The sequence below is a fragment of the Salmo salar genome, unplaced genomic scaffold (assembly GCF_905237065.1).
Source record: "Salmo salar unplaced genomic scaffold, Ssal_v3.1, whole genome shotgun sequence".
NCBI lineage: Eukaryota > Metazoa > Chordata > Actinopteri > Salmoniformes > Salmonidae > Salmo > Salmo salar.
Window position 1 is genome coordinate 22,501 of NW_025549201.1, and position 25,762 is coordinate 48,262.

General features: G+C 48.8%; 1 protein-coding gene across 1 annotated transcript in view; it reads left to right on the forward strand.

Annotated features, from left to right (window-relative positions):
• Positions 1-25,762, forward strand: part of LOC123735935 (PR domain zinc finger protein 10-like) — a 70,273-nt gene that overhangs the window by 14,902 nt on the left and 29,609 nt on the right. Inside the window, 4 exon segments of the mRNA XM_045713110.1 lie at positions 3,242-3,359; positions 3,513-3,633; positions 21,365-21,512; positions 21,673-21,866. Of these exon segments, the coding sequence (XP_045569066.1) occupies positions 3,242-3,359; positions 3,513-3,633; positions 21,365-21,512; positions 21,673-21,866 (581 nt within the window).

Sequence of the window (25,762 nt, forward strand, 5' to 3'; positions counted from 1 at the left end):
CTGACCTCAACCCTATAGAACATTTGGGGGCAGAACTGAAAAGCGTGTGGGATCAAGGAGGCCTACAAACCTGACTAAGTTACACCAGTCTGTCAGGAGGAATGGGCCAAAATTCACCCAACTTGTGGTGGTATGCTTGTAGAAGGCTACCTGAAACGTTTGACCCAAGTTAAACAATTTAAAGGCAATGCTACCAAATACTGATTGAGTGTATGTAAACTTCTGCCCCACTGGGAATGTGATGAAAGAAATAAAAATCATTCTCTCTACTATTATTCTGACATTTCACATTCTTAAAATAAAGTGGTGATCCTAACTGACCTAAGACAGGGAATTTTTTACTCGTATTAAACGTCAGGAATTGTGAAAAACTGAGTTTAAATGTATTTGGCTAAGGTGTATGTAAACTTCCGACTTCAACTGTATGTGTGTGTTTGTAGCCTTGTCTATGATAGCAGTGATGTTTGCTCCTGGTCCTAATATTTTCTCTACACTACTGTAGTTGTTTGTTTCAGTACTGCAGGGTTTATTTAAACCCTAATGTTTCATCTGCTGTGGCAGGGTTTCGATACTGCGACCTAAACAGTCGAATTTGCCACCTTTTTGACGGAGCGACACAGATTTTTAATTGGACGCAAGGGTGTCAGTGATTTATTTTTATAATCGTGGTCACGTTATTAAAAAAATGATCATGAGTTATTCAAACAGTAATGTGCAATTTCCCTCCAAAATATACCAACTTTCTGAAGAGGCAACAACGGACACCTCAATGCCTCGTTTGTGTGTGTGCCAGGGCTCGACATATTACAACAATTTTAAATATAAAATGTAGGTCTTTGAAAATTATAATGAAGTGGTTGAGAAAGTCGTTGAGTTTGACTTGCCAATGTCTGTATGAACCCTGTAGGCTATAGGCTACTTGCTCAGCCCGCATATGAAAGAAAAAAATCACCTACTATTGAAATTATGCACGCATTATAAACTTGCATGCTCCTTTTAAATACAGGAACACAAGGGCATGCTCCTTTTAAATACAGGAACACAAGGGCATGCTCCTTTTAAATACAGGAACACAAGGGCATGCTCCTTTAAATACAGGAACACAAGGGCATGCTATTTTAAATACAGGAACACAAGGGCATGCTCCTTTTAAATACAGGAACACAAGGGCATGCTCCTTTTAAATACAGGAACACAAGGGCATGCTCATTTAGAAGATGGCTAGTTATTATTAGCCTGGTCCTGCTAAGATGGCTAGTCATTATTAGCCTGGTTCTGTGTTATGGCTAGTCATTATTAGCCTGGTTCAGTATGATGGCTAGTCATTATTAGCCTGGTTCTGCTAAGATGGCTAGTCATTATTAGCCTAGTTCTGCTAAGATGGCTAGTTATTATTAGCCTGGTTCTGCTAAGATTGCTAGTCATTATTAGCCTGGTTCTGTATGATGGCTAGTCATTATTAGCCTGGTTCTGCTAAGATGGCTAGTCATTATTAGCCTAGTTCTGCTAAGATGGCTAGTTATTATTAGCCTGGTTCTGCTAAGATTGCTAGTCATTATTAGCCTGGTTCTGTGTGATGGCTAGTCATTATTAGCTTGGTTCTGCTAAGATGGCTAGTCATTATTAGCTTGGTTCTGCTAAGATGGCTAGTCATTATTAGCTTGGTTCTGCTAAGATGGCTAGTCATTATTAGCCTGGTTCTGCTAAGATGGCTAGTCATTATTAGCCTGGTTCTGCTAAGATGGCTAGTCATTATTAGCCTGGTTCAGTATGATGGCTAATCATTGTTAGCCTGGTTCAGTAAGATGGCTAGCCATTGTTAGCCTGGTTCAGTAAGATGGCTAGTCATTATTAGCCTGGTTCAGTATGATGGCTAGTCATTGTTAGCCTGGTTCAGTAAGATGGCTAGTCACTAATAGCCTGGTTCAGTATGATGGCTAGTCATTATTAGCCTGGTTCTGCTAAGATGGCTAGTCATTATTAGCCTGGTTCAGTAAGATGGCTAGTCATTATTAGCCTGGTTCTGTGTGATGGCTTGTCATTATTAGCCTGGTTCTGCTAAGATGGCTAGTCATTATTAGCCTAGTTCTGCTAAGATGGCTAGTTATTATTAGCCTGGTTCTGCTAAGATTGCTAGTCATTATTAGCCTGGTTCTGTGTGATGGCTAGTCATTATTAGCTTGGTTCTGCTAAGATGGCTAGTCATTATTAGCTTGGTTCTGCTAAGATGGCTAGTCATTATTAGCCTGGTTCTGCTAAGATGGCTAGTCATTATTAGCCTGGTTCTGCTAAGATGGCTAGTCATTATTAGCCTGGTTCAGTATGATGGCTAATCATTGTTAGCCTGGTTCAGTAAGATGGCTAGCCATTGTTAGCCTGGTTCAGTAAGATGGCTAGTCATTATTAGCCTGGTTCAGTATGATGGCTAGTCATTATTAGCCTGGTTCAGTATGATGGCTAGTCATTATTAGCCTGGTTCAGTATGATGGCTAGTCATTGTTAGCCTGGTTCAGTATGATGGCTAGTCATTATTAGCCTGGTTCAGTATGATGGCTAGTCATTATTAGCCTGGTTCAGTAAGATGGCTAGTCATTATTAGCCTGGTTCTGTGTGATGGCTTGTCATTATTAGCCTGGTTCTGCTAAGATGGCTTGTCATTATTAGCCTGGTTCTGCTAAGATGGCTAGTCATTATTAGCCTAGTTCTGCTAAGATGGCTAGTCATTATTAGCTTGGTCCTGCTAAGATGGCTAGCCATTGTTAGCCTGGTTCTGCTAAGATGGCTAGTCATTATTAGCCTGGTTCAGTATGATGGCTAGTCATTATTAGCCTGGTTTTGCTGTGATGGCTAGTCATTATTAGCCTGGTTTTGCTGTGATGGCTAGTCATTATTAGCCTGGTTCTGCTAAGATGGCTAGTCATTATTAGCCTGCTTCTGCTTAGATGGCTAGTCATTATTAGCCTGCTTCTGCTAAGATGGCTAGTCATTATTAGCCTGCTTCTGCTAAGATGGCTAGTCATTATTAGCCTGCTTCTGCTAAGATGGCTAGTCATTATTAGCCTGCTTCTGCTAAGATGGCTAGTCATTATTAGCCTGCTTCTGTATGGAATACAGGCACATTATGGGACGCAGCCCAGGTCATTATCAATTCTAAAAGATATTATAAAACAATTGTTGCGACCAAATCATGTGCTGGTGCACCAGTGTAGACCCATGACTCTGGTCTTGTTGCGTTTTTCAGTGTTACGCGAGCAGGAGAAGAATTGGCCGTGTTATGAGTGTAACAGACGCTTCATGAGTTCAGAACAGCTACAGCAGCACCTCAACATGCACGATGACAAGCTGGACTACGTCACCAGGTAACACGCACACTGGAATGCTTCGCTCGCCTCGTCCCCACAGTCCTCTCCTTGACCTGTAAAACACAGTTTGTCAGAAGATTTTGGTAAAAAATGTGTTTAGTAAATTGAATTGAATGATCGAATGATTGACTTTAACCTGTGTTTCTGCAGACCGAAGGGGCGTGCTCGTGGGCGTGGCAGGAAGAGGTTTGGGACAGGAAGGAGACCGGGCCGCCCCCCTAAATTCATCCGGTTGGACCCTTCGATCGCCACGGCAGGGGACAAGACACCGGTACGTACAACTGTGTAACAGTCATAGTTTACTTTGAGACACTGTCCCAAATGGTCTCCTATTCCCTACGCAGTGCACTACTGTTAACCAGGGCCTGCATTGCACTACTGTTAACCAGGGCCTGCAGTGCACTACTGTTAACCAGGGCCTGCAGTGCACTGCTGGTAAAGGGAACCATTTGGGACACATGAAAGAGTCCTAAGGTCCAGAGACAAAAGGAAGGATAACGAATCTCTGTCTCCAGGCCTGATAGACCTGTATCTGAATGTCTCCAGGCCTGATAGACCTGTATCTGAATGTCTCCATACTGAGAGACCTGTATCTGAATGTCTCCAGGCCTGATAGACCTGTATCTGAATGTCTCCAGGCCTGATAGACCTGTATCTGAATGTCTCCAGGCCTGATAGACCTGTATCTGAATGTCTCCAGGCCTGATAGACCTGTATCTGAATGTCTCCAGGCCTGATAGACCTGTATCTGAATGTCTCCAGGCCTGATAGACCTGTATCTGAATGTCTCCAGGCCTGATAGACCTGTATCTGAATGTCTCCAGGCCTGATAGACCTGTATCTGAATGTCTCCAGGCCTGATAGACCTGTATCTGAATGTCTCCAGGCCTGATAGACCTGTATCTGAATGTCTCCAGGCCTGATAGACCTGTATCTGAATGTCTCCAGGCCTGATAGACCTGTATCTGAATGTCTCCTGGCCTGATAGACCTGTATCTGAATGTCTCCTGGCCTGATAGACCTGTATCTGAATGTCTCCAGGCCTGATAGACCTGTATCTGAATGTCTCCAGGCCTGATAGACCTGTATCTGAATGTCTCCAGGCCTGATAGACCTGTATCTGAATGTCTCCAGGCCTGATAGACCTGTATCTGAATGTCTCTGGCCTGATAGACCTGTATCTGAATGTCTCCAGGCCTGATAGACCTGTATCTGAATGTCTCCAGGCCTGATAGACCTGTATCTGAATGTCTCCAGGCCTGATAGACCTGTATCTGAATGTCTCCAGGCCTGATAGACCTGTATCTGAATGTCTCCAGGCCTGATAGACCTGTATCTGAATGTCTCCAGGCCTGATAGACCTGTATCTGAATGTCTCCTGGCCTGATAGACCTGTATCTGAATGTCTCCAGGCCTGATAGACCTGTATCTGAATGTCTCCAGGCCTGATAGACCTGTATCTGAATGTCTCCAGGCCTGATAGACCTGTATCTGAATGTCTCCAGGCCTGATAGACCTGTATCTGAATGTCTCCAGGCCTGATAGACCTGTATCTGAATGTCTCCAGGCCTGATAGACCTGTATCTGAATGTCTCCAGGCCTGATAACGGTGCCAGAGGGGATGGCTACCATTTTACAGGCTCCTAACCAACTGTACTATTTTGTTTATTTTCTTGCATTGTTTGTAACTTATTTTGTACATAATGTTGTTGCTACCGTCTCTTTATGACTGAAAAGAGCTTCTGGATATGAGAACAGTGAGTTCTCCCCTCGAACTGGACAAAGATTTTTCTTTAATGAGTCTGATGCGAAGGATAGATTGTTTCTCCCAGACCAGGGCCCAAATCCCCATCATTGGCGTGAAGAAACGCACGGAGGTACAGGGGCGGAGATCGGGTTGCCATGTGAGAATTCGTCGTGCAGTGGTTAATTAACCATCCGTTCTATTGGCCAACGTGCAATCACTGGAGAATAAACACGATGAGCTCTGTTCGAGACTATCCTACCAATGGGACATAAAAAAAAAAAATCTGAACTCTTATGTTTCACAGAGTCGTGGCTGAACGACGACACCGATAAAATACAATTGGCTGGGTTTTCCGTGCATCGGCAGGACAGAGCAGCTACGTCCTGTAAGACGAGGGGTGGTGGTGTGTGTCTATTGGTCAGTAACAGCTGGTGCGCGATGTCTAATATTAAGGAAGTCTCGAGGTATTGCTCGCCTGAGGTAGAGTACCTTATGATAAGCTGTAGACCACACTATCTACCAAGAGGTAGAGTACCTTATGATAAGCTGTAGACCACACTGTCTACCAAGAGGTAGAGCACCTCATGATAAGCTGTAGACCACACTATCTACCAAGAGAGTTCTCATCTATATTATTCGCAGCCGTCTATTTACCACCACAAACCGAAGCTGGCACTAAGACCTCACTCAACCAGCTGTTTAAGGCCATAAGCAAAGAAGAAAACGCTCATCCAGAAGCTGCGCTCCTAGTGGCCGGGGACTTTAATGCAGGCAAACTTAAATCCATTGGACCTAATTTCAACCAGCATGTTAAATGTTCAACCAGAGGAAAATCAACTCTGGACCACCTATACTCCACACACAGAGATGCATACAAAGCTCTCCCTCTCCCTCCATTTGGCAAATCTGACCATAATTCCATCCTCCTGATTCCTGCTTACAAGAAAAAAACTAAAGTAGGAAGTACCAGTGACTCGCTCAATACGGAAGATGACGTGGATGCTACGCTACAGTACTGTTTTGCTAGCACAGACTGGAATATGTTCCGGTATTTATCCAATGGTATTGAGGAGTATACCACCTCAGTCACTGGCTTCATCAATAAGTGCATCGACAAAGTTTTCCCCACAGTGACCGTACGTACATTTCCCAACCAGAAGCCATGGATTGCAGACAACATCCACACCGAGCTAAAGGCTAGGAGATGATTGTGGACTACAGAAAAAGGTGGGTCGAGCACGCCCCCATTATCATCGACAGGGCTGTAGTGGAGCAGGTTGAGAGCTTCAAGTTCGTTGGTGTCCACATCACCAACAAACTATCATGGTCCAAACACACCAAGACAGTCGTGAAGAGGGCACGACAACGCCTATTCCCCCACAGGAGACTGAAAAGATTGATGCTCTTAGGACCCATGCCAAAAGTTCTACAGCTGCACCATCGAGAGCATCCTGACTGGTTGCATAACTGCCTGGTTCGGCAACTGCTCGGCCTCCGACCGCAAGGCACTACAGAGGGTAGTGCGTATGGCCCAGTACATCACTGGGGCCAAGCACATCATTGGGGCCAAACTTCCTGCCATCCAGGGAATCTGTACCAGAGGAACAAAGGAAGGCCCAAAAAATTGCCAAGGACTCCAGCCACCCTAGTCATAGACTGTTCTCTCTACTACCGCACGGAAAGCGGTACCGGAGCGCCAAGTCTAGGTCAAAAAGGCTTTCTTAACAGCTTCTACCCCCAAGTCATAAGACTCTTGAGCAGTTAATCAATTGGCTACCTGGACTATTTACATTGTCCCCACAAGACCTTTAAACAGGTCAATATTCACAAGGCCACGGACGGATTACCAGGACGTGTACTGCGAGCATGTGCGGACCAACTGGCAAGTGTCTTCACTGACATTTTCAACCTCTCCCTGACCGAGTCTGTAATACCTACATGTATCAAACAGACCACCATAGTCCCTGTGCCCAAGAAAGTGAAGGTAACCTGCCTAAATGACTACCGCCCCGCAGCACTCACGTTGGTAGCCATGAAGTGCTTCGAAAGGCTGGTCATGGCTCACATCAACACCATCATCCCGGAAACCCTAGACCCACTCCAGTTTGCATACCGGCACAACAGATCCACAGATGATGCAATCTCAATCGAGAGCCTCCAGACCGGTTGCATCACCGCCTGGTATGGCAACTGCTCGGCATCCAACCGTAAGGCGCTTCAGAAAGTAGTGTGTACAGCCCAGTACATCACTGGGGCCAAGCTTCCTGCCATTCAGGACCTCTATACCAGGCGGTGTCAGAGGAAGGCCCACAAAATTGTCATAGACTCCAGTCTCCCAAGTCATAGACTGTTCTCTCTGCTACCGTACGGCAAGAGGTACCGGAGCTCCAAGTCTAGGAACAAAAGGCTCCTTAACTTCTACCCCCAAGCCATGAGACTGCTGAACAATTAATCAAATGCCCTCCACCTTTGTTTTTACACTGCTGCTATTTGCTGTTTATTATCTATGTATAGTCACTTTACCCCTACTTACATGTAGAAATGACCTCGACTAACCTGTACCCCGCACATTTGACTCTGTACCGGTACCCCCTGTATATAGCCTCGTTACTAACCTGTACCCCGCACATTGACTCTGTACCGCTACCCCCTGTATATAGCCTCCACATTGACTCTGTACCGTAACACTCTGTATATAGCCTCCACATTGACTCTGTACCGGTACCCCCTGTATATAGTCTCCAAATTGACTCTGTACCGGTACCCCCTGTATATAGCCTCCACATTGACTCTGTACCGGTACCCCCTGTATATAGCTTCCACATTGACTCTGTACCGTAATACCCTGTATATAGCCTCCACATTGACTCTGTACCGTAACACCCTGTATATAGCCTCCACATTGACTCTGTACCGTAACACCCTGTATATAGCCTCCACATTGACTCTGTACCGGTACCCCCTGTATATAGCCTCCACATTGACTCTGTACCGTAACACCCTGTATATAGCCTCCACATTGACTCTGTACCGGTACCCCCTGTATATAGTATCCACATTGACTCTGTACCGTAACACCCTGTATATAGCCTCCACATTGACTCTGTACCGTAATACCCTGTATATAGCCTCCACATTGACTCTGTACCGGTACCCCCTGTATATAGTCTCCACATTGACTCTGTACCGGTACCCCCTGTATATAGCCTCCATATTGACTCTGTACCGGTACCCCCCTGTATATAGCCTCCACATTGACTCTGTACCGTAACACCCTGTATATAGCCTCCACATTGACTCTGTACCGTAACACCCTGTATATAGCCTCCACATTGACTCTGTACCGTAACACCCTGTATATAGCCTCCACATTGACTCTGTACCGTAACACCCTGTATATAGCCTCCACATTGACTCTGTACCGGTACCCCCTGTATATAGTCTCCACATTGACTCTGTACCGGTACCCCCTGTATATAGCCTCCACATTGACTCTGTACCGGTACCCCCTGTATATAGCCTCCACATTGACTCTGTACCGGTACCCCCTGTATATAGCCTCCACATTGACTCTGTACCGTAATACCCTGTATATAGCCTCCACATTGACTCTGTACCGTAATACCCTGTATATATCCTCCACATTGACTCTGTACCGGTACCCCCTGTATATAGTCTCCACATTGACTCTGTACCGGTACCCCCTGTATATAGCCTCCACATTGACTCTGTACCGGTACCCCCTGTATATAGCTTCCACATTGACTCTGTACCGTAATACCCTGTATATAGTCTCCACATTGACTCTGTACCGTAACACCCTGTATATAGCCTCCACATTGACTCTGTACCGGTACCCCCTGTATATAGCCTCCACATTGACTCTGTACCGTAACACCCTGTATATAGCCTCCACATTGACTCTGTACCGTAACACCCTGTATATAGCCTCCACATTGACTCTGTACCGTAACACCCTGTATATAGCCTCCACATTGACTCTGTACCGTAACACCCTGTATATAGCCTCCACATTGACTCTGTACCGTAACACCCTGTATATAGCCTCCACATTGACTCTGTACCGGTACCCCCTGTATATAGTCTCCACATTGACTCTGTACCGGTACCCCCTGTATATAGCCTCCACATTGACTCTGTACCGGTACCCCCTGTATATAGCCTCCACATTGACTCTGTACCGGTACCCCCTGTATATAGTCTCCACATTGACTCTGTACCGGTACCCCCTGTATATAGCCTCCACATTGACTCTGTACCGTAACACCCTGTATATAGCCTCTACATTGACTCTGTACCGTAACACCCTGTATATAGCCTCCACATTGACTCTGTACCGGTACCCCCTGTATATAGCCTCCACATTGACTCTGTACCGGTACCCCCTGTATATAGCCTCCACATTGACCCTGTACTGGTACCACCTGTATATTGCCTCCACATTGTACCGGTACCCCCTGTATATAGCCTCCACATTGACTCTGTACCGTAACACCCTGTATATAGCCTCCACATTGACTCTGTACCGTAACACCCTGTATATAGCCTCCACATTGACTCTGTACCGTAACACCCTGTATATAGCCTCCACATTGACTCTGTACCGTAACACCCTGTATATAGCCTCCACATTGACTCTGTACCGTAACACCCTGTATATAGCCTCCACATTGACTCTGTACCGTAACACCCTGTATATAGCCTCCACATTGACTCTGTACCGTAACACCCTGTATATAGCCTCCACATTGACTCTGTACCGGTACCCCCTGTATATAGTCTCCACATTGACTCTGTACCGGTACCCCCTGTATATAGCCTCCACATTGACTCTGTACCGGTACCCCCTGTATATAGCCTCCACATTGACTCTGTACCGGTACCCCTGTATATAGCCTCCACATTGACTCTGTACCGTAATACCCTGTATATAGCCTCCACATTGACTCTGTACCGTAACACCCTGTATATAGCCTCCACATTGACTCTGTACCGTAACACCCTGTATATAGCCTCCACATTGAATCTGTACTGTAATACCCTGTATATAGCCTCCACATTGACTCTGTACCGGTACCCCCTGTATATAGTCTCCACATTGACTCTGTACAGGTACCCCCTGTATATATCCTCCACATTGACTCTGTACCGGTACCCCCTGTATATATCCTCCACATTGACTCTGTACCGTAACACCCTGTATATAGCCTCCACATTGACTCTGTACCGTAACACCCTGTATATAGCCTCCACATTGACTCTGTACCGTAACACCCTGTATATAGCCTCCACATTGACTCTGTACCGTAATACCCTGTATATAGCCTCCACATTGACTCTGTACCGTAACACCCTGTATATAGCCTCCACATTGACTCTGTACCGTAACACCCTGTATATAGCCTCCACATTGACTCTGTACCGTAACACCCTGTATATAGTCTCCACATTGACTCTGTACCGTAACACCCTGTATATAGTCTCCACATTGACTCTGTACAGGTACCCCCTGTATATATCCTCCACATTGACTCTGTACCGGTACCCCCTGTATATATCCTCCACATTGACTCTGTACCGGTACCCCCTGTATATAGCCTCCACATTGACTCTGTACCGTAACACCCTGTATATAGCCTCCACATTGACTCTGTACCGTAACACCCTGTATATAGCCTCCACATTGACTCTGTACCGTAACACCCTGTATATAGCCTCTACATTGACTCTGTACCGTAACACCCTGTATATAGCCTCCACATTGACTCTGTACCGGTACCCCCTGTATATAGCCTCCACATTGACTCTGTACCAGTACCCCCTGTATATAGCCTTCACATTGACCCTGTACTGGTACCACCTGTATATTGCCTCCACATTGTACCGGTACCCCCTGTATATAGCCTCCACATTGACTCTGTACCGGTACCCCCTGTATATAGCCTCCACATTGACTCTGTACCGTAACACCCTGTATATAGCCTCCACATTGACTCTGTACCGGTACCCCCTGTATATAGCCTCCACATTGACTCTGTACCGTAACACCCTGTATATAGCCTCCACATTGACTCTGTACCGTAACACCCTGTATATAGCCTCCACATTGACTCTGTACCGTAACACCCTGTATATAGCCTCCACATTGACTCTGTACCGTAACACCCTGTATATAGCCTCCACATTGACTCTCACTCGTCTCCATGCTGACGGACCTGTATCTGAATGTCTCTGGCGACAGGAGCTCCTGGGGTTCGTAGGGAAGCTGCCGTACGAGGAGAGAACAGACGGTGCTCTGAACGGTTTCAAGGTGGTAGAGCTGGAGACAGACGGGGAGAGGGGTGGAGGGTTGGAGACAGAGGCACAACTAGACCCCCCTGGAGGGGACCTGGCCCCCGACACAGAAACAGACCCCTCACCCCCCAACAGCGACCCACCCTTACCCCCCATCAAAGATGACCCGTCCCAGAGCAGCGCCACGGCAGAACCTCACCTCAGCCTCACCCCCCAAGACATGCGCCGGGCCAAGAGGATACGGGTAAGACTGGGGAGTGGTGAGGCCCTGTGCTGTGTTCAAATAAGAGAAAACATATTGAAATGTTTAAAAACAAATTAACTTCAGGACAAAAAGTGTTACCAGTAGTCATGCAGCCCTGGTCTGTAGTGTTACCAGTAGTCATGCAGCCCTGGTCTGTAGTGTTACCAGTAGTCATACAGCCCTGGTCTGTAGTGTTACCAGTAGTCATGCAGCCCTGGTCTGTAGTGTTACCAGTAGTCATGCAGCCCTGGTCTGTAGTGTTACCAGTAGTCATACAGCCCTGGTCTGTAGTGTTACCAGTAGTCATACAGCCCTGGTCTGTAGTGTTACCAGTAGTCATGCAGCCCTGGTCTGTAGTGTTACCAGTAGTCATGCAGCCCTGGTCTGTAGTGTTACCAGTAGTCATGCAGCCCTGGTCTGTAGTGTTACCAGTAGTCACGCAGCCCTGGTCTGTAGTGTTACCAGTAGTCACACAGCCCTGGTCTGTAGTGTTACCAGTAGTGTTACCAGTAGTCACACAGCCCTGGTCTGTAGTGTTACCAGTAGTGTTACCAGTAGTCACACAGCCCTGGTCTGTAGTGTTACCAGTAGTGTTACCAGTAGTCACACAGCCCTGGTCTGTAGTGTTACCAGTAGTCACACAGCCCTGGTCTGTAGTGTTACCAGTAGTCACACAGCCCTGGTCTGTAGTGTTACCAGTAGTCACACAGCCCTGGTCTGTAGTGTTACCAGTAGTCACACAGCCCTGGTCTGTAGTGTTACCAGTAGTGTTACCAGTAGTCACACAGCCCTGGTCTGTAGTGTTACCAGTAGTCATACAGCCCTGGTCTGTAGTGTTACCAGTAGTCACACAGCCCTGGTCTGTAGTGTTACCAGTAGTCACACAGCCCTGGTCTGTAGTGTTACCAGTAGTGTTACCAGTAGTCACACAGCCCTGGTCTGTAGTGTTACCAGTAGTGTTACCAGTAGTCACACAGCCCTTTTCTGTAGTGTTACCAGTAGTGTTACCAGTAGTCACACAGCCCTGGTCTGTAGTGTTACCAGTAGTGTTACCAGTAGTCACAGAGCCCTGGTCTGTAGTGTTACCAGTAGTCACACAGCCCTGGTCTGTATGTGTTACCAGTAGTGTTACCAGTAGTCACACAGCCCTGGTCTGTAGTGTTACCAGTAGTCACACAGCCCTGGTCTGTAGTGTTACCAGTAGTCATACAGCCCTGGTCTGTAGTGTTACCAGTAGTCGTACAGCCCTGGTCTGTAGTGTGTTACCAGTAGTCACACAGCCCTGGTCTTTAGTGTTACCAGTAGTCGTACAGCCCTGGTCTGTAGTGTGTTACCAGTAGTCACACAGCCCTGGTCTGTAGTGTTACCAGTAGTCACACAGCCCTGGTCTGTAGTGTTACCAGTAGTCACACAGCCCTGGTCTGTAGTGTTACCAGTAGTCACACAGCCCTGGTCTGTAGTGTTACCAGTAGTCACACAGCCCTGGTCTGTAGTGTTACCAGTAGTCACACAGCCCTGGTCTGTAGTGTTACCAGTAGTCACACAGCCCTGGTCTGTAGTGTTACCAGTAGTCACACAGCCCTGGTCTGTAGTGTTACCAGTAGTCATACAGCCCTGGTCTGTATTGTTACCAGTAGTCGTACAGCCCTGGTCTGTAGTGTTACCAGTAGTCACACTGCCCTGGTCTGTAGTGTTACCAGTAGTCACACAGCCCTGGTCTGTAGTGTTACCAGTAGTCATACAGCCCTGGTCTGTAGTGTTACCAGTAGTCACACAGCCCTGGTCTGTAGTGTTACCAGTAGTCACACAGCCCTGGTCTGTAGTGTTACCAGTAGTCACACAGCCCTGGTCTGTAGTGTTACCAGTAGTCACACAGCCCTGGTCTGTAGTGTTACCAGTAGTCACACAGCCCTGGTCTGTAGTGTTACCAGTAGTCGTACAGCCCTGGTCTGTAGTGTTACTAGTAGTCACACAGCCCTGGTCTGTAGTGTTACCAGTAGTCGTACAGCCCTGGTCTGTAGTGTGTTACCAGTAGTCACACAGCCCTGGTCTGTAGTGTTACCAGTAGTTATACAGCCCTGGTCTGTAGTGTTACCAGTAGTCATGCAGCCCTGGTCTGTAGTGTAACCAGTAGTGTTACCAGTAGTCATACAGCCCTGGTCTGTAGTGTAACCAGTAGTGTTACCAGTAGTCACACAGCCCTGGTCTGTAGTGTTACCAGTAGTCATACAGCCCTGGTCTGTAGTGTTACCAGTAGTCATGCAGCCCTGGTCTGTAGTGTAACCAGTAGTGTTACCAGTAGTCATACAGCCCTGGTCTGTAGTGTTACCAGTAGTCACACAGCCCTGGTCTGTAGTGTTACCAGTAGTCACACAGCCCTGGTCTGTAGTGTTACCAGTAGTGTTACCAGTAGTCACACAGCCCTGGTCTGTAGTGTTACCAGTAGTCACACAGCCCTGGTCTGTAGTGTGTTACCAGTAGTCACACAGCCCTGGTCTGTAGTGTTACCAGTAGTCGTACAGCCCTGGTCTGTAGTGTGTTACCAGTAGTCACACAGCCCTGGTCTGTAGTGTTACCAGTAGTCGTACAGCCCTGGTCTGTAGTGTTACTAGTAGTCACACAGCCCTGGTCTGTAGTGTTACCAGTAGTCACACAGCCCTGGTCTGTAGTGTTACCAGTAGTCACACAGCCCTGGTCTGTAGTGTTACCAGTAGTGTTACCAGTAGTCACACAGCCCTGGTCTGTAGTGTTACCAGTAGTGTTACCAGTAGTCACACAGCCCTGGTCTGTAGTGTTACCAGTACTGTTACCAGTAGTCACACAGCCCTGGTCTGTAGTGTTACCAGTAGTCACACAGCCCTGGTCTGTAGTGTTACCAGTAGTCACACAGCCCTGGTCTGTAGTGTTACCAGTAGTCACACAGCCCTGGTCTGTAGTGTTACCAGTAGTCATACAGCCCTGGTCTGTAGTGTTACCAGTAGTCACACAGCCCTGGTCTGTAGTGTTACCAGTAGTCACACAGCCCTGGTCTGTAGTGTTACCAGTAGTGTTACCAGTAGTCACACAGCCCTGGTCTGTAGTGTTACCAGTAGTGTTACCAGTAGTCACACAGCCCTTTTCTGTAGTGTTACCAGTAGTGTTACCAGTAGTCACACAGCCCTGGTCTGTAGTGTTACCAGTACTGTTACCAGTAGTCACACAGCCCTGGTCTGTAGTGTTACCAGTAGTCACACAGCCCTGGTCTGTAGTGTTACCAGTAGTCACACAGCCCTGGTCTGTAGTGTTACCAGTAGTCACACAGCCCTGGTCTGTAGTGTTACCAGTAGTCACACAGCCCTGGTCTGTAGTGTTACCAGTAGTCATACAGCCCTGGTCTGTAGTGTTACCAGTAGTCACACAGCCCTGGTCTGTAGTGTTACCAGTAGTCACACAGCCCTGGTCTGTAGTGTTACCAGTAGTGTTACCAGTAGTCACACAGCCCTGGTCTGTAGTGTTACCAGTAGTGTTACCAGTAGTCACACAGCCCTTTTCTGTAGTGTTACCAGTAGTGTTACCAGTAGTCACACAGCCCTGGTCTGTAGTGTTACCAGTAGTGTTACCAGTAGTCACAGAGCCCTGGTCTGTAGTGTTACCAGTAGTCACACAGCCCTGGTCTGTAGTGTTACCAGTAGTCATACAGCCCTGGTCTGTAGTGTTACCAGTAGTCGTACAGCCCTGGTCTGTAGTGTGTTACCAGTAGTCACACAGCCCTGGTCTTTAGTGTTACCAGTAGTCGTACAGCCCTGGTCTGTAGTGTGTTACCAGTAGTCACACAGCCCTGGTCTGTAGTGTTACCAGTAGTCACACAGCCCTGGTCTGTAGTGTTACCAGTAGTCACACAGCCCTGGTCTGTAGTGTTACTAGTAGTCATACAGCCCTGGTCTGTAGTGTTACCAGTAGTCGTACAGCCCTGGTCTGTAGTGTGTTACCAGTAGTCACACAGCCCTGGTCTGTAGTGTTACCAGTAGTCGTACAGCCCTGGTCTGTAGTGTGTTACCAGTAGTCACACAGCCCTGGTCTGTAGTGTGTTACCAGTAGTCACACAGCCCTGGTCTGTAGTGTTACCAGTAGTCACACAGCCCTGGTCTGTAGTGTTAACAGTAGTCACACAGCCCTGGTCTGTAGTGTTAACAGTAGTCGTACAGCCCTGGTCTGTAGTGTGTTACCAGTAGTCATACAGCCCTGGTCTGTAGTGTTACCAGTAGTCACACAGCCCTGGTCTGTAGTGTTACCAGTAGTGTTACCAGTAGTCACACAGCCCTGGTCTGTAGTGTTACCAGTAGTCACACAGCCCTGGTCTGTAGTGTTACCAGTAGTCACACAGCCCTGGTCTGTAGTGTTACCAGTAGTCACACAGCCCTGGTCTGTAGTGTTACCAGTAGTGTTACCAGTAGTCACACAGCCCTGGTCTGTAGTGTTACCAGTAGTCATACAGCCCTGGTCTGTAGTGTTACCAGTAGTCACACAGCCCTGGTCTGTAGTGTTACCAGTAGTGTTACCAGTAGTCACACAGCCCTGGTCTGTAGTGTTACCAGTAGTGTTACCAGTAGTCACACAGCCCTGGTCTGTAGTGTTACCAGTAGTGTTACCAGTAGTCACACAGCCCTGGTCTGTAGTGTTACCAGTAGTGTTACCAGTAGTCACAGAGCCCTGGTCTGTAGTGTTACCAGTAGTCACACAGCCCTGGTCTGTAGTGTTACCAGTAGTGTTACCAGTAGTCACACAGCCCTGGTCTGTAGTGTTACCAGTAGTCACACAGCCCTGGTCTGTAGTGTTACCAGTAGTCGTACAGCCCTGGTCTGTAGTGTTACCAGTAGTCACACAGCCCTGGTCTGTAGTGTTACCAGTAGTCATACAGCCCTGGTTTGTAGTGTTACCAGTATTCATACAGCCCTGGTCTGTAGTGTTACCAGTAGTCATACAGCCCTGGTCTGTAGTGTTACCAGTAGTCATACAGCCCTGGTCTGTAGTGTGTTACCAGTAGTCATACAGCCCTGGTCTGTAGTGTGTTACCAGTAGTCATACAGCCCTGGTCTGTAGTGTGTTACCAGTAGTCGTACAGCCCTGATCTGAAGTGTGTTACCAGTAGTCATACAGCCCTGGTCTGTAGTGTGTTACCAGTAGTCATACAGCCCTGGTCTGTAGTGTGTTACCAGTAGTCATACAGCACTGGTCTGTAGTGTGTTACCAGTAGTCGTACAGCCCTGGTCTGTAGTGTTACCAGTAGTCATACAGCCCTGGTCTGTAGTGTTACCAGTAGTCATGCAGCCCTGGTCTGTAGTGTTACCAGTAGTCATGCAGCCCTGGTCTGTAGTGTTACCAGTAGTCATGCAGCCCTGGTCTGTAGTGTTACCAGTAGTGTTACCAGTAGTCATACAGCCCTGGTCTGTAGTGTTACCAGTAGTCATACAGCCCTGGTCTGTAGTGTTACCAGTAGTCATACAGCCCTGGTCTGTAGTGTTACCAGTAGTCATGCAGCCCTGGTCTGTAGTGTGTTACCAGTAGTCATACAGCCCTGGTCTGTAGTGTTACCAGTAGTCATACAGCCCTCGTCTGTAGAGTTACCAGTAGTCATACAGCCCTGGTCTGTAGTGTTACCAGTAGTCGTACAGCCCTGGTCTGTAGTGTGTTACCAGTAGTCACACAGCCCTGGTCTGTAGTGTTACCAGTAGGCACACAGCCCTGGTCTGTAGTGTTACCAGTAGTCATACAGCCCTGGTCTGTAGTGTTACCAGTAGTCGTACAGCCCTGGTCTGTAGTGTTACCAGTAGTCGTACAGCCCTGGTCTGTAGTGTTACCAGTAGTCATACAGCCCTGGTCTGTAGTGTTACCAGTCGTGTTACCAGTAGTCATACAGTCCTGGTCTGTAGTGTTACCAGTAGTCATACAGTCCTGGTCTGTAGTGTTACCAGTAGTCATACAGCCCTGGTCTGTAGTGTTACCAGTAGTCATACAGCCCTGGTCTGTAGTGTTACCAGTCGTGTTACCAGTAGTCATACAGTCCTGGTCTGTAGTGTTACCAGTAGTCATACAGCCCTGGTCTGTAGTGATACGAGTAGTCATACAGCCCTGGTCTGTAGTGTTACCAGTAGTCATGCAGCCCTGGTCTGTAGTGTTACCAGTAGTCATACAGCCCTGGTCTGGTCTACAGCCCTGGTCTGTAGTGTAACCAGTAGTCGTACAGCCCTGGTCTGTAGTGTTACCAGTAGTCATACAGCCCTGGTCTGTAGTGTATTACCAGTAGTCGTACAGCCCTGGTCTGTAGTGTTACCAGTAGTCGTACAGCCCTGGTCTGTAGTGTAACCAGTAGTCATACAGCCCTGGTCTGTAGTGTATTACCAGTAGTCGTACAGCCCTGGTCTGTAGTGTTACCAGTATTCATACAGCCCTGGTCTGTAGTGTTACCAGTAGTCATACAGCCCTGGTCTGTAGTGTTACCAGTAGTCATACAGCCCTGGTCTGTAGTGTTACCAGTAGTCATACAGCCCTGGTCTGTAGTGTTACCAGTAGTCATACAGCCCTGGTCTGTAGTGTAACCAGTAGTCGTACAGCCCTGGTCTGTAGTGTGTTACCAGTAGTCACACAGCCCTGGTCTCTAGTGTTACCAGTAGTCATGCAGCCCTGGTCTGTAGTGTGTTACCAGTAGTCATACAGCACTGGTCTGTAGTGTTACCAGTAGTCGTACAGCCCTGGTCTGTAGTGTTACCAGTAGTCGTACAGCCCTGGTCTGTAGTGTTACCAGTAGTCATACAGCCCTGGTCTGTAGTGTAACCAGCAGTCATACAGCCCTGATCTGTAGTGTGTTACCAGTAGTGTTACCAGTAGTCATACAGCCCTGGTCTGTAGTGTTACCAGTAGTCATACAGCCCTGGTCTGTAGTGTTACCAGTAGTCATACAGCCCTGGTCTGTAGTGTTACCAGTAGTCATACAGCCCTGGTCTGTACTGTTTCCAGTAGTCATACAGCCCTGGTCTGTACTGTTACCAGTAGTCATACAGCCCTGGTCTGTAGTGTTACCAGTAGTCATGCAGCCCTGCTCTGTAGTGTGTTACCAGTAGTCGTACAGCCCTGGTCTGTAGTGTTACCAGTAGTCATACAGCCCTGGTCTGTAGTGTTACCAGTAGTCATACAGCCCTGGTCTGTAGTGTTACCAGTAGTCATACAGCCCTGGTCTGTAGTGTTACCAGTAGTCATACAGCCCTGGTCTGTAGTGTTACCAGTAGTCGTACAGCCCTGGTCTGTAGTGTTACCAGTAGTCATACAGCCCTGGTCTGTAGTGTTACCAGTAGTCATACAGCCCTGGTCTGTAGTGTTACCAGTAGTCATACAGCCCTGGTATGTAGTGTAACCAGTAGTGTTACCAGTAGTCATACAGCCCTGGTCTGTAGTGTTACCAGTAGTCACACAGCCCTGGTCTGTAGTGTTACCAGTAGTCATTCAGCCCTGGTCTGTAGTGTGTTACCAGTAGTCATACAGCACTGGTCTGTAGTGTTACCAGTAGTCGTACAGCCCTGGTCTGTAGTGTTACCAGTAGTCACACAGCCCTGGTCTGTAGTGTTACCAGTAGTCACACAGCCCTGGTCTGTAGTGTTACCAGTAGTCATACAGCCCTGGTATGTAGTGTAACCAGCAGTCATACAGCCCTGGTCTGTAGTGTTACCAGTAGTGTTACCAGTAGTCATACAGCCCTGGTCTGTAGTGTTACCAGTATTCATACAGCCCTGGTCTGTAGTGTTACCAGTAGTCATACAGCCCTGGTCTGTAGTGTTACCAGTAGTCATACAGCCCTGGTCTGTTGTGTTACCAGTAGTCATACAGCCCTGGTCTGTAGTGTTACCAGTAGTCATACAGCCCTGGTCTGTAGTGTTACCAGTAGTCATACAGCCCTGGTCTGTAGTGTTACCAGTAGTCATACAGCCCTGGTCTGTAGTGTTACCAGTAGTCATGCAGCCCTGGTCTGTAGTGTTACCAGTAGTCATGCAGCCCTGGTCTGTAGTGTTACCAGTAGTCATACAGCCCTGGTCTGTAGTGTTACTAGTAGTCATGCAGCCCTGGTCTGTAGTGTTACCAGTAGTCATACAGCCCTGGTCTGTAGTGTTACCAGTAGTCATACAGCCCTGGTATGTAGTGTAACCAGCAGTCATACAGCCCTGGTCTGTAGTGTTACCAGTAGTGTTACCAGTAGTCATACAGCCCTGGTCTGTAGTGTTACCAGTATTCATACAGCCCTGGTCTGTAGTGTTACCAGTAGTCATACATCCCTGGTCTGTAGTGTTACCAGTAGTCATACAGCCCTGGTCTGTAGTGTTACCAGTAGTCATACAGCCCTGGTCTGTTGTGTTACCAGTAGTCATACAGCCCTGGTCTGTAGTGTTACCAGTAGTCATACAGCCCCTGGTCTGTAGTGTTACCAGTAGTCATACAGCCCTGGTCTGTAGTGTTACCAGTAGTCATACAGCCCTGGTCTGTAGTGTTACCAGTAGTCATGCAGCCCTGGTCTGTAGTGTTACCAGTAGTCATGCAGCCCTGGTCTGTAGTGTTACCAGTAGTCATACAGCCCTGGTCTGTAGTGTTACTAGTAGTCATGCAGCCCTGGTCTGTAGTGTTACCAGTAGTCATACAGCCCTGGTCTGTAGTGTTACCAGTAGTCATGCAGCCCTGGTCTGTAGTGTTACCAGTAGTCATACAGCCCTGGTCTGTAGTGTTACCAGTAGTCATACAGCCCTGGTCTGTAGTGTTACCAGTAGTCATACAGCCCTGGTCTGTAGTGTTACCAGTAGTCATACAGCCCTGGTCTGTAGTGTTACCAGTAGTCATGCAGCCCTGGTCTGTAGTGTTACCAGTAGTCATACAGCCCTGGTCTGTAGTGTTACCAGTAGTCATGCAGCCCTGGTCTGTAGTGTTACCAGTAGTCATACAGCCCTGGTCTGTAGTGTTACCAGTAGTCATGCAGCCCTGGTCTGTAGTGTTACCAGTAGTCATACAGCCCTGGTCTGTAGTGTTACCAGTAGTCATACAGCCCTGGTCTGTAGTGTTACCAGTAGTCATACAGCCCTGGTCTGTAGTGTTACCAGTAGTCATGCAGCCCTGGTCTGTAGTGTTACCAGTAGTCATACAGCCCTGGTCTGTAGTGTTACCAGTAGTCATGCAGCCCTGGTCTGTAGTGTTACCAGTAGTCATACAGCCCCTGGTCTGTAGTGTTACCAGTAGTCATGCAGCCCTGGTCTGTAGTGTTACCAGTAGTCATGCAGCCCTGGTCTGTAGTGTTACCAGTAGTCATGCAGCCCTGGTCTGTAGTGTTACCAGTAGTCATGCAGCCCTGGTCTGTAGTGTTACCAGTAGTCATGCAGTGTGTAGTCTTGACAACGGTATATTTCTCTTTTTCGTCTTAATGCTTTGCCCCGTAAAGATGGACGTGCAGGTAGGATGGAAGGGTGTTTGTCATCTCCATGGTGATCACGTGACATCTGAGTTTAAAAACCCGTAGGCCTCGACATCTCCTCCTATCCATTCCATCTGTCCATTCCTCCCTGCTTCATCAGTGGAATGCTTTTGTCTGTGCCTGTGTTTATTGTAGAAACAAAAAGTTATCTATTCAATATCGGTGGTGATGTCCTCTCTTCTCTATTTCCTCTCTTCCTCCTCCTCCTTCTCCAGAATGCGGCCCTTCAGCACCTGTTCATCAGGAAATCGCTCCGGCCCTTTAAGTGTACCCACTGTGGAAAAGCCTTCAGAGATCAGGACAAGCTAGAGAACCACCTAAGAGTCCACGGCCGTGACGCCTACCTCTCGTGTCATCACTGCAGTAAGGGACTACTTCCTGTTTTAAACGCTCCGCCCCGCATATCCTGTTTCCTGGATAGATATATGTTTGACCAGGGCCCAGAAGGATCACCTATAGGAGTTTATATATAAAATGTGAAGACGTCTACAGTTTAGATTTTTTTCCTTCTTCTTCTGCTAAGATAAGGGTTTCCTGTCCCACGGTGCGTTGGAGGACCATCTTCTTCTTCACTCAGAACACCGGACCTACTCCTGTCTGTTCTGCACCGACACCTTTGATCGTTTGGACCTGCTGAAAGAGCATGTGGGCGGGCATGCTGTGAACGGGCGCTTCACATGCCCTTCCTGCAAGAAGGTCTTCACAGACTTCATACAGGTTAGTATACACACACACACACACACACACACACACACACACACACACACACACACACACACACACACACACACACACACACACACACACACACACACACACACACACACACACACCGAAGGAGGTCTTCGTACAGGACATTAAGAACACCTTCCTAATATTGAGTTGCACCCCCTTTTCCCCTCAGAACAGCCTCAATTCATCCCTACCCCCTGTTCACCTACTACCCCCTGTTCACCTACTACCCCCTGTTCACCTACTACCCCCTGTTCTCCTACTATCCTACCCCTGTTCACCTACTACCCCCTGTTCACCTACTACCCTACCCCCTGTTCACCTACTACCATACCCCCTGTTCACCTACTACCCCTGTTCTCCTACTACCCTACCCCTGTTCACCTACTACCCCTGTTCTCCTACTACCCCCTGTTCACCTACTACCCCTGTTCACCTACTACCCCCTGTTCACCTACTACCCCTGTTCACCTACTACCCCCTGTTCACCTACTACTCCCTGTTCTCCTACTACCCCCTGTTCACCTACTACCCCCTGTTCACCTACTACCCTACCCCCTGTTCACCTACTACCCCCTGTTCACCTACTACCCCCTGTTCACCTACTACCCCCTGTTCACCTACTACCCCCTGTTCACCTACTACCCCCTGTTCTCCTACTACCCCCTGTTCACCTACTACCCCTGTTCACCTACTACCCTACCCCCCTGTTCACCTACTACCCCCTGTTCTCCTACTGCCCCCTGTTCACCTACTACCCCCTGTTCACCTACTACCCCCTGTTCACCTACTACCCTACCCCCTGTTCACCTACTACCCCTGTTCACCTACTACACCCTGTTCACCTACTACCCCCTGTTCACCTACTACCCTACCCCCTGTTCACCTACTCCCCCTGTTCACCTACTACCCTACCCCTGTTCACCTACTACCCCCTGTTCACCTACTACCCCCTGTTCACCTACTACCCCTGTTCACCTACTACCCCTGTTCACCTACTACCCCCTGTTCTCCTACTACCCCTGTTCTCCTACTCCCCCTGTTCTCCTACTACCCTACCCCCTGTTCACCTACTACCCCTGTTCTCCTACTACCCCCTGTTCTCCTACTACCCCTGTTCTCCTACTACCCCCTGTTCACCTACTACCCTACCCCCTGTTCTCCTACTACCCCCTGTTCTCCTACTACCCCCTGTTCACCTACTACCCCCTGTTCTCCTACTCACCCCCTGTTCACCTACTACCCCCTGTTCACCTACTACCCCTGTTCTCCTACTACCCCCTGTTCTCCTACTACCCCTGTTCACCTACTACCCCCTGTTCACCTACTACCCCTGTTCACCTACTACCCCCTGTTCACCTACTACCCCTGTTCACCTACTACCCCCTGTTCACCTACTACCCCCTGTTCACCTACTACCCCCCTGTTCACCTACTACCCCCTGTTCACCTACTACCCCCTGTTCACCTACTACCCCTGTTCTCCTACTACCCCTGTTCTCCTACTACCCCCTGTTCTCCTACTACCCCTGTTCTCCTACTACCCCCCTGTTCACCTACTACCCTACCCCCCTGTTCACCTACTACCCCCCTGTTCACCTACTACCCCCTGTTCTCCTACTACCCCCTGTTCTCCTACTACCCCCTGTTCTCCTACTACCCCTGTTCACCTACTACCCCCTGTTCTCCTACTACCCCCTGTTCACCTACTACCCCCCTGTTCTCCTACTACCCCTGTTCTCCTACTACCCCCTGTTCTCCTACTACCCCTGTTCTCCTACTACCCCCTGTTCTCCTACTACCCCTGTTCACCTACTACCCCCTGTTCACCTACTACCCCTGTTCTCCTACTACCCCCTGTTCTCCTACTACCCCCTGTTCACCTACTACCCCCTGTTCACCTACTACCCCCTGTTCACCTACTACCCCCTGTTCTCCTACTACCCCCTGTTCACCTACTACCCCTGTTCTCCTACTACCCCTGTTCTCCTACTCCCCCCTGTTCACCTACTACCCCTGTTCACCTACTACCCCCTGTTCACCTACTACCCTACCCCTGTTCACCTACTACCCCCTGTTCACCTACTACCCTACCCCCTGTTCACCTACTACCCCTGTTCACCTACTACCCCCTGTTCACCTACTTCACCCCTGTTCACCTACTACCCTACCCCCTGTTCACCTACTCCCCCTGTTCTCCTACTACCCCTGTTCACCTACTACCCCCTGTTCACCTACTACCCCTGTTCACCTACTACCCTACCCCTGTTCACCTACTCCCCCCTGTTCACCTACTACCCCCTGTTCACCTACTACCCCCTGTTCACCTACTACCCTACCCCCTGTTCACCTACTACCCCCTGTTCACCTACTACCCTACCCCTGTTCACCTACTACCCCCTGTTCACCTACTACCCCCTGTTCACCTACTACCCCCTGTTCACCTACTACCCCCTGTTCTCCTACTACCCCCTGTTCTCCTACTACCCCTGTTCTCCTACTACCCTACCCCCCTGTTCTCCTACTACCCCCTGTTCTCCTACTACCCCTGTTCTCCTACTACCCCCTGTTCACCTACTACCCTACCCCCCTGTTCTCCTACTACCCCTGTTCTCCTACTACCCCCTGTTCACCTACTACCCCCTGTTCTCCTACTACCCCTGTTCACCTACTACCCCCTGTTCACCTACTACCCCCTGTTCTCCTACTACCCCCTGTTCTCCTACTACCCCTGTTCACCTACTACCCCCTGTTCACCTACTACCCCTGTTCACCTACTACCCCTGTTCTCCTACTACCCCCTGTTCACCTACTACCCCCTGTTCACCTACTACCCCCTGTTCACCTACTACCCCCTGTTCACCTACTACCCCCTGTTCACCTACTACCCCTGTTCACCTACTACCCCCTGTTCACCTACTACCCCTGTTCACCTACTACCCCCTGTTCACCTACTACCCCTGTTCTCCTACTACCCCTGTTCTCCTACTACCCCCTGTTCTCCTACTACCCCTGTTCTCCTACTACCCCTGTTCTCCTACTACCCCCTGTTCTCCTACTCCCCCTGTTCTCCTACTACCCCCTGTTCACCTACTACCCCTGTTCTCCTACTACCCCCTGTTCACCTACTACCCCCTGTTCTCCTACTACCCCCTGTTCACCTACTACCCCCTGTTCTCCTACTACCCCCCTGTTCTCCTACTACCCCTGTTCTCCTACTACCCCCTGTTCACCTACTCCCCCCTGTTCACCTACTACCCCCTGTTCTCCTACTACCCCCTGTTCTCCTACTACCCCCTGTTCTCCTACTACCCTACCCCCTGTTCTCCTACTACCCCCTGTTCTCCTACTACCCCCTGTTCTCCTACTACCCCCCTGTTCACCTACTACCCTACCCCTGTTCTCCTACTACCCCCTGTTCTCCTACTACCCCCTGTTCACCTACTCACCCCCTGTTCACCTACTACCCCCTGTTCTCCTACTACCCCTGTTCACCTACTACCCCCTGTTCTCCTACTACCCCCTGTTCACCTACTACCCCTGTTCTCCTACTACCCCCTGTTCTCCTACTACCCCCTGTTCTCCTACTACCCCTGTTCTCCTACTACCCCTGTTCTCCTACTACCCCCTGTTCACCTACTACCCCCTGTTCTCCTACTACCCCCTGTTCTCCTACTACCCCCTGTTCACCTACTACCCCCTGTTCTCCTACTACCCCCTGTTCTCCTACTACACCCCTGTTCTCCTACTTACCCCTGTTCACCTACTACCCCCTGTTCTCCTACTACCCCCTGTTCACCTACTACCCCCTGTTCACCTACTACTCCCCTGTTCACCTACTACCCCTGTTCACCTACTACCCCCTGTTCTCCTACTACCCCC